General features: G+C 35.4%; 1 protein-coding gene across 1 annotated transcript; it reads left to right on the forward strand.

The window, feature by feature from the left end:
- Positions 1-331: 331 nt before the first annotated feature.
- On the forward strand, positions 332-8,318 carry LOC135757553 (calsenilin-like). The gene is made up of 8 exons (XM_065272123.2): positions 332-981; positions 2,079-2,203; positions 4,153-4,222; positions 4,357-4,427; positions 4,514-4,621; positions 4,704-4,808; positions 5,986-6,048; positions 7,075-8,318. The coding sequence occupies exons 1-8, from the start codon at positions 870-872 to the stop codon at positions 7,120-7,122; spliced, it is 702 nt and encodes a 233-aa protein (XP_065128195.1). The 5' UTR covers positions 332-869; the 3' UTR covers positions 7,123-8,318.
- Positions 8,319-10,228: the final 1,910 nt, after the last annotated feature.

A 10,228-nucleotide genomic window follows, 5' to 3' on the forward strand; every position in this document is an offset into this window, starting at 1 on the left:
AAACCGTAGTCTTCATTAGGATAGGTTTCTTTGTACTTCAGGCCTGTGTTCACTTGTTTTACTCTCTGGGGTCTAAGGGGTTTTTAGGGCCCTGGAAAACTTTTGACCTGCATTGACATTTGTGCTCTTTCAGTTGCTTAAAAATAAAATAATGGCAAAAGTCTCATAACACTGTGTTCAGCACAAACTGGGCTACAATATCATATAATCAACATGTATATACATGTTTGTATTTTTGAGAGAAAATGTTTATGCATGGTTTAAAAAAAGATAAATTTTTAAGTCCACAAAACTCATTCTTAATGGTGTGAAACATATTTCAAGTCACACCTGTTTTGAGTTTTTGATGATAGGTTTTTATAATCAGAAGTTGAAGTCAAAGACTAACGTTAGGTTTGCATCTGAATCTAACTGGGACGAACTTTTCCCCCGAGTGCGTTTCATATGATCGTATTAGAGTCGAGGTGAAAGTTTCCTCAATTCCCTCTGAAAATTATGAGCGGAAGATTAAATAGATGTGAGAGGAATAGAAGCACAGAAATTATGAGACTACAGAAAGATCAAGCAGTTATTGGGATATATCTGGACTCTTCGTTGATTCTGGACACAAGACAAATGCTAGATAATATCAATATAGATTTGGTCATAAAGTGTTCAGGTGCAAATCTGGCTAGAACTTTTTTACTTCTTGGAGTTTGTTTGTTTGACGCAAGAGGACATCAGCCAACTTTGTAGGATGCTTTATTTTTTACAAGATATTGTAGTGTGGAATTAATGAAGCTTCTGCATTCTGATGTTGAGGAAACTGACCTGAAGGATCAGGTGCAGGGTCTTGCATGTGAATTTTTGTTAGGATAAAGTGTACGAGGATGAGTGTGAGATGGGAAACAGAAGGTTTACAGACAGTGGGCATCGTCTGCCTGGTCATCATGTTTCTCAAACTTATGCATCTGCTCGGACTCATAGATATAACAGAGACAGGTGAGAAAGAGAGAGAAAAAGGAATAAACAAAAGTTAGGAAATATATTTTCCTGGAAACGACTGTACACCTTCATTTATTTCCTATTTCCTTCATTATTAGAGATTTTATAGGTCAGTAGAAATTTACTGTACAATTTTTAAGTTTAATCAACTTGAATTTACAATTAATTTGTCTTAATAGTCAACCAAAAGTTGAAATAAACTCTAAATTCAATTTGATTAAACTTAAAAATTTAAGTTCAACAATGAGTTTTTATGTTATGTCTCACAGACTATTTGACATTGTTTCTCTCATCATTGTTTCATTTACCATCATTCATTTTGATTATTTGTGATTCAGCACACTTAACTATTGACTATTTTTCTCTTTTACTCTTCTCACTTTCTCCAACCCTCTCTCTCCTCCATGTTCCTCTCTGTTTCATTTTCTGTATGTTTATGTTAAGACGGTGAGTATAAGCACCTGTCTGGTTTAGTTTTCTGTCTAGTTTGATCTTTTTTGTGTTGATAGACTGCTTTCTTTATCATGTGCTTGATGACTGAGAACTATAAGATTAAAGGTTTTCCAAATTTTAAAAAAACAGGGGCTCTCTAGGGTGCTCAGTTGTATGACCAGGAATTGCCGGCCAGGCGTTGTGCTTCAGTAGTACTAGCAAAGATTTTGTAATTATTACTTGTGATTAATATTTTTGAAGCAATAAGATCTCAGCAGCAGATTCAGTTCCTTTTTGACAAAATAAATAAATAAATGACACCAAACATTTTGGCTTTAGTAGGCTACACTTGACATGGAAATCCTGTATACATTTTATCAGCAGTCAATCACATGAATAAAGAAAATGTTGACCTGTCTATCAAACCAAACCACCTCTCTCTCTCTCTTTATCCACTTCCTGCCTGATTTCCACTTTTATGCTAACTCTCTTGCTTTCACTTCCTCTTTTTTTCTCTCCCTTCTCCCTTGCACTGTCTCTCTTTATAATGCTCTCTCACCCCGTCCCGTCCTGCATCCCATAATCCCCCTCCCCTTCTCTCTTCTTCGCTTCTCCCTCTCTCTCTCTCTCTCTTCTCTTTTTTTGCTCTTTCTCTCCCATAGACAGCAGTGACAGTGACCTGGAGCTGTCCACGGTACGACACCAGCCTGAGGGTCTGGAACAGCTGCAGGCTCAGACCAAATTCACCAAGAAGGAGCTGCAGTCTCTGTACAGGGGCTTCAAAAATGTAAGCATCTGCTAAAGACTTTTGAAAGCCAATAAAAACCAGCATGAGGTGGTTTTGGGCAAGTCTAGTTTCAGGCAAACCTATACAGAAGATGGTTTCCCAGCTTTGTGTTTAAAAAATAATGAATGAAGTAAGAAGTGAGCTATTTTGTTTTAAAGTGTGTGTTAGCCCCTATCATAAATACATTTTTGAAAGGTCTATGTAAAATTGAAGTAAGTCTTTAACCCTTAAACACTCTAGCTAAAGCCAGGACAAGGCCTTAGTTAAAGTAATAGTCTACTCATTTTCAATATTAAACTATGTTATTACCTTAACTAAGGATTGTTGATACATCCCTCTATCATCTGTGTGCGTGCACGTAAGCGCTGGAGCGCGCTGGGACACTTCGATAGCATTTAGCTTAGCCCCATTCATTCAATGGTACCACTCAGAGATAAAGTTAGAAGTGACCAAACACATCAGCGTTTTTCCTATTTAAGACGAGTAGTTATACGAGCAAGTTTGGTGGTACAAAATAAAACGTAGCGCTTTTCTAAGCGGATTTAAAAGAGGAACTATATTGTATGGCGGAATAGCACTTTTGAGGGTACTTCGACTCATAATGGGAGAGGGAGAGTTTTACTGCGCCGAGTCGAAGTACTCTCAAAAGTGCTGTTCCGCCATACAATATAGTTCCTCTTTAAATAGGGAAAAAATTTGATGTGTTTGGTCACTTCTAACTTTATCTCTGAGTGGTACCATTGAATGAATGGGCTAAGCTAAATGCTATCGAAGTGTTGCAGCGCGCTCCAGCGCTTATGTGCATGCACACAGATGATAGAGGGATGTATCAACTCTTCTTAGTTAAGGTAATAACATAGTTTAATATTGAACATGAGTAGACTATTCCTTTAAATTAACACGTTTAAGCATCTTTTATTAACATGCCTTAGAAAAAAGACGCTACTGGTGCTTATCCTGAGACGAATCAATGGCCATGGCATATTTTAAGATTATTTTTTTTATTTGAGACAGCTCAAACTTGTGTTTTAATCTAGGACTAGCCTGTAGTCTTGTCCAGGAGATACTGTAGCACATTTCTGTGTTCAGGATTTTTGGGCAGGGCTAAAACTGTGGCTCGATGATGCCCTTACACAATCGCAAGCATCCATTCAGGTTGTAGCGGACACACCCCCAGCGTTTGAGAGCAGACAATCCTGACAATTTTTTAAAGATTTTGATAACTTATATTATTTACGTACCGTTTTTTAAACATTCAAATTTGGCTGGGTGGTTAAAAACACATTTTTCTGTGGTGTAACAAACCGAAAACAATTTTAATATTGGACTTTACACAGACTTTAATGATGAACGTTGTTCTATGCATTTCTCAAATGTCCCATATGCAAAAAAATGATATTTTCCTGCCCAAAATATAAAAGTGCGTATTAAATGTATAAAGTATAATCATAAAATGTATGTATAAAAAATAATATTATAAGTAATTGTTGCAGTTCAAAATTTGAACCTTTTCCAACAGGATGTTTACAAGTTTGTAACATACAAAGTTTTTTCCAATGCAATATGTTTATAAATGCTTTTAAATATATGTATTTTAAAATATATTTCAAAATATACAACAAATATATTGGTGAAAATACATGTTTGTAAACAAATTTCAAAATATATTTTAGCACATATATTTTTTGGCCATATTTGTATATTTAAGAGCATTTTTTTCACATTGCATTGGAAGAAAAAACTGTATTATATTTATTTAATATTATATTTGAAAATGTATTTTTTTGCCGTATAGGGTATACTACCTTATCTAGGGCAGTTTCTTCTTTAAAGCAAATTAGCACAACGCACTTTTTTAAACCCTTATCGTCTGTGGCTCAGTGAGAATAAGTCCATTATCTGTTTAATTAGATGTTTAATTAGATATCCCTCTACTATTTCCATTTCAGGAGTGCCCAAGCGGTTTAGTCGATGAGGAAACTTTCAAGACCATCTACTCTCAGTTCTTTCCTCAAGGGGGTACAGCAGATTCACTTATTCACATACATTTTCTGTTTAATCACTTAATGATGTCCATAACCCCCATCAGGGCAACTAATTTCAGGAGCAATGTCGATTCCACATCGCTGAACTTCTCTTTATCATTCCTTCAGATGCAACCACATACGCCCATTTCCTGTTTAACGCATTTGACCTAGACAGAAATGGCTCTATTCGTTTCGAGGTGAGAATTTCTTACATCTCAATTGTTTTTATATCACCCTTCAATTGTTTCATTTCATCACTGTCTGCTCTCTGACCGTCCTGCAGGACTTTGTGATTGGTTTATCTGTGCTGCTGAGAGGGACTGTCACCGAGAAGCTCAACTGGGCTTTCAACCTTTACGACATCAACAAGGATGGATACATCACCAAGGAGGTGCCCGCTTAACCTTCATACTTTGATAATGTGAAGATTTCACCTGTACTTTTCATCGAATTGATGTCTGTGTGTGTCTTAGGAGATGCTGTTAATCATGAAGTCCATCTACGACATGATGGGCAGGTATACCTACCCCTGTGTGAGAGACGATGCTCCATCTGAACACGTGGAGAAGTTTTTCCAGGTACACAATTAGAATAAATGGTCAAAATATGTACCCCAACTGTCACTGAGGGGTACCTTTTAAAGAGGCTGTAATATTAGGTATAGATCTGTATATATTTGGAAGTGAAACAAATACGCTGTCTTTGGTACTAATATGTACCTGTAGGTATTAACGGGTACTTTTTAGGTATAGCCCAGGTATAGCCCTAGTGAAAGCTGACGGATGTATATATTTTACTTTTTTCTGACATTGTATATGTGACCCTGGACCACAAAACCAATCATTTACACCAAACGCTTTTTAAACGCTTGGAAACGCTTTTTATATTGCTAGGCAACCACCAAGGCAGCTGTCCTGTCAATCAAATACTGAAGCGTGAGTGTTCTTTTACTGTTAACTGTAATATTAGCAGAAATTTTAAAAAGAGGATGCTCTGACCTTGATCGAGGGTGAGAGGTGCATAAACACACAGGAGAGAGTGGCCCTGTACCTAATGGCACACTCCGGACTTGTGGACTTCCTCAGAATTCACATTTTGATGACATCATGTAGTGCAGACCTTAGGGACCCTTGACATAAGTGTATTGTATGGGTCAAAATTATCGATTTTTCTTTTATGCCAAAAATCATTTGTATATTGGGGTGGTTTCCCGGACAGGGATTAGCTTAAGCTTGGACTAGATCTTAGTTTAATCAGAAAATATAACTAGTTTGAACAAACATGCCTTACTAAAAACATTGCTTGTGTGCATTTTGATGTATTTTAAGATATGTCAGTGCAAGTTGTATTCAGTTTGGACACCGCTTACTTTAATGAAGGACTAGTCTAATTCCTGTCCAGGAAACCACCCCATTATGTTCTATGAAGATATTTAGTACATTTTCTACAGTAAATATTTTAAAACTTTGTTTTTGTGAGTGGATGCGGTTGCTAAGGACTTAAAATGTGATTTTCTCAATATTTAAGTCACATTCCAGATTTTCAAATAGTTGTATCTCGGCCAAATATTTTCCTATCCTAACAAACCATGCATCAAAGTTTATTTATTCAGCTTTCAGATGATGAATAAATGTATTAAGAAAAAGATTTACCTTTATGACTGGTTTTTTGGTCCAGGGTGACATATGTGTACAGAAAACATACAAAAAGTGCAAAATTTAAAGGTCATCTGCACTTCCTCTCGTTGTGTTATAGAAAATGGACAGAAATCGAGATGGTGTGGTCACTATTGAGGAGTTTATCGAGACCTGTCAGAAAGTAAGCTTCTATCTGCTATACTTTTATCTAAACATTCTGTGGAACACCAGAAGGGAAAAAACATGGCATTGTTTAAAGAGCACCTATTGTCTGATTCACGTTTTGACATTTCCTTTGGTGTGTAAGTGTGTATTAGTACATGTTTACAATATGCAAAAGGTACAAACCCCAAAGTAAACTATGGGGCGAGTTATCGTCTCCAACGTAAATCTCTTTTCTTGGACTACAACAAACACACGGATTGTAGGCAACAGTTTACTTCCTGGGATTGGTGATGTAGACAAGACCGACATTATCATAATTCCTCCCGCTTTGACTCGTAGCCTGTAACTTAACTCCTGTTAGCATTGCATTGTGACCGAATCTTTCAAACATGGTAAGGAGAGTCACATTTTCCACTGACATCAGAGGTATTCAGGCCAATCACAACATACAGATTAGCTGGCCAATCAGGGACACAGATCTTTTCTATTAAATCTCGAACTATAAAAATGTACGATATGTGGAAAATAATGTGTTTTTTACCATAAACCACGTAAACACAATGTATTATACCAAATACACAAAATAACATTGTTTTTAGTAAATAAATAGGTGCTCTTTAAAAGTGCACTGCAAAAAATGACTTTCCGAGTATTTCTTGTCTAGTGTTTAGTACAAATATAAAAAATCTTAAATCAAGATGCATTTTCTTGATGGCTTGAAACAAGCAAAAAATAAATCTGCCAATGGGGTATGAAAATATTTATTGAATTTTTCTCAAAATAATTGTTTAATTTTTCATCCCCATTGGCAAATTTGTTTTCCTGTTTTATGCACAAATTCACTTAAATGTGACTTATTTACTTTTATAAAAAATAAAACAATTTAGATATTTGTACTGAAAACAAGACAAAAATACTGTAGTGTGTACATTGTACTATTTCATCAACCTCATCGTATTTACTTTTGTAAGTGTACGCTGTTAAAGTTAATATGAGTCAAGTTATAAAACGCTCATACTGCTTTATTCCCTTTGCATTCCAGGATGACAACATCATGAACTCCATGCAGCTCTTTGAAAACGTGATATAGATTGTGAGTGAATCTAACACTAAAAAATCCCAGATCACTCTCTATATACCAAACTAGCACAGCAGTCACTCTGTCTTGTTCTGTAGCACTACTCCCATGCCTGTTGCACTTCTAATCAATCTAATAGATCACATAGCCTAGTGCGGTACAGGCTCACCGTTTCGTCTTCTCAGCGGGACTACTTAAAAAATAATTAAAGACTGAATGGCTGGGATCCCTCCTACTTTTGGATCAGACTGAGAAATTGAAGTTGCAAAGCCAAGTTTTGTATTAATGATGGTTCCAATGGAGTCTTCAACTTACATATGAAAACCATCCCTGGACTGCTTTCCTCTGCCTTATGAATAAAGGAAATGACTCAATAACAACCTTCCAGCTAACACAGATACCAAGGAAAGTATGTAAAATGTGGATTTTTGATGGACCTGACGTAACCTTCGGCACCACCGTGACAATTTGAAGCACACCATAGACTACACAAGCAGCGAAAAACATATTCACCGGATGAACAAAGTAGATGTGATTATAAAGAAAAACTGAACTGAAGCATGCTTGTCCAAATATGTGAGATAGTAGTGATTTTCTTGCATGGAGACTGACAAAGTTGTACATTTTCTTCCTTGTAAGCCAGTAGGTCCCACGAAAGGCCGTAAGCAAGCTAAAGAAGCTGTATGTGTGAAGTAACCTAGTGTACCTGTGATTATGAGTTCTGCTCAAACTTGTATTGCACATATCAGTGGGGCCAGGATGATTTGTTTGGTCACATTTTATTCTTGCACAGCAATGAGGTATATCAAAAGGAATATATATTTAATATATAGGCATTTTAGTCTGCTTTAAATCCGATTATGCATTTTCTTTTTGGGAATGTATTTATTTGTCAGACAGTGTCATGCAGGGTTTGGACGTAAACTGAAATGCTCGAGTTACTTATAATGTGGTTTACAAATGTTTTGATGCTCATTTAAATCAATTATTTGGATTTTGCTATACGGTGTAGATGTAGCGGAGATAATATATGAGAGGCTTTGTTTATTTTTATTGTATGGTTATGTTCTTATATATTGTTTAGTGAAGGCTGAATTTTATTATTCTTTCATGAGGTAAAGAATGCACAATGGCCAACTTGCTCTTCCATTTGACTATTGTAATATCAGGAATAAAGCGGTTGTTGTAAAATTTTCCTCATATGCAGATTTTATGCCTTTTTATCCTTTTCACTTATGTTGTTAAATGGGGATGTGGGCAAATACTTATAGATGAAGAAGTAAAATTGTATAGGTAGGTGAGAATAAATATGCTTTCAGTTCAGTTGCAGTTCACTAAATTGTAAATGCTCTTATTTATTTATTTAGTGTTTATTTGATCGGAGCAGATACAGTTTATTGTATTTCCAATAATTAAAAGATGCACTGCTCTTGATCCAAACCAAAAAGTGTCTGTTAATGTTATTTGTGATGTGTGTAAGTGTGTGTGTGTGGGTTAGTATATGTGGTTTATGGGGACATGAATAGTGTATAATGACATGTTTACTATACTATAAACATGGTTTATAGCTGGCATATGTACACTATAAGACTGGATTATGTTAAAAACCTTATTCAGATTCAGAACTGAACATCTGCATGTCAAAACAAAAGTTATTCTGGGAGATATTAGATGTAGACATGTGAAAATTAAACACATTTTTTAGTTGAGGCATTTTGGGAACTTCATGCAAATTAGGCAAAACCTCATGGTCATTTGTAAGTCTTGTGACCTGTTTTGTAACTCATCACACAATTCAGTGTGTTTCAGTTTGAGGACTTTAATGTGTATATAATCTTGGTCAGCATGTTTATGCAAGTCTGACCATATTCTGATGATTCATCCCAACATGATGTTGTTTTGTTCGCTTTGGGTGTCTGAGTATACTGCATATGTAATATCTTTGTCTTTATCTAACTGTTGACACCCTCTACTCCCACCTCTTTTACTTTTGGTTGCTCACCCTCTCATCTGCTCTCATTTTTTAATTTTTTATTTACTTTGAAGTTTTGTTGATTAAATCAAAAGAATAAGGTATTGATACATTTCAGGAAGGCCCATAAACCTACTAACCTACATACATTAATAAGCACAACCGAATTAAGGCCAATGAGGTCTTAAACAAAAACCAGCATAGATACAAATTTCTTTTGTTCAGTTTTTTTCTCCTATATGTAGAAAGTCTGATCAGCCAAAGGTTTGATCTCTAACCTGCTGTTATTTCGAGAAGTAACATCACTAAATTTATTCTGAGCAGAAACTTGGTACATTTATTGACCTAGGCTATATATAGCCTCAGTTGCCACATTGCAGATATTAAATTAGGGATGATACACACACAATCTCACATCATGTATATCCAACAAATGGGCATTGTGTCGGTGCAAGCCATTGCCATTACATGATTGTTTACTTTAAAGGTGTAGCGGAGGATTTTCTTTAATTTTAGAAAAGAACCGCCTTCTCCACTTTTTAAAAAAATGCAATTGAGCGACACTCCTGATTGACAACTAGGAGGACTAATAGTTTTGATGATCCACCCGGAAAAAGAAAATCCTCCGCAATACCTTTAGATCAATATTAAACATGATATCAAATACTAAACACTGACATTAAAAATAAAACATTTGATAACTTATACACATATTTCCAACATTACCACATCATCCACATAGCATTAACTAAATGTCTGTCACAATAACAGACAGTAAGAGAGCTACTGCATATGGCTTATTTTATAGGAATAAAAATCACTTTGTTAGGGTAATTTATGTAACTGTTTATCAAGTGTTTATACACACATACTTGTTTACTTAGCTATCTAAAAATGAATAAGCCATAGCCTTCTATTGTTTTCATACCAGCCAATTAATATTGTATAATATTTATGTACTCTAAAGTTAGAAGATCAAATTTTTATATGTTAAACCATACAGAATAAAGCATATCTAAAAACAAGTACAACAAAAATGTGACTTAAGGAAACATTGTTAAACATATTTATAAACCATTAGGGGGCAGTACAAATTCATGACTGAGTAAAACGTTAGTTACTTAAATGTTTAGAATTCATGTAAGA

The sequence above is a fragment of the Paramisgurnus dabryanus genome, chromosome 11, assembly GCF_030506205.2.
Source record: "Paramisgurnus dabryanus chromosome 11, PD_genome_1.1, whole genome shotgun sequence".
NCBI lineage: Eukaryota > Metazoa > Chordata > Actinopteri > Cypriniformes > Cobitidae > Paramisgurnus > Paramisgurnus dabryanus.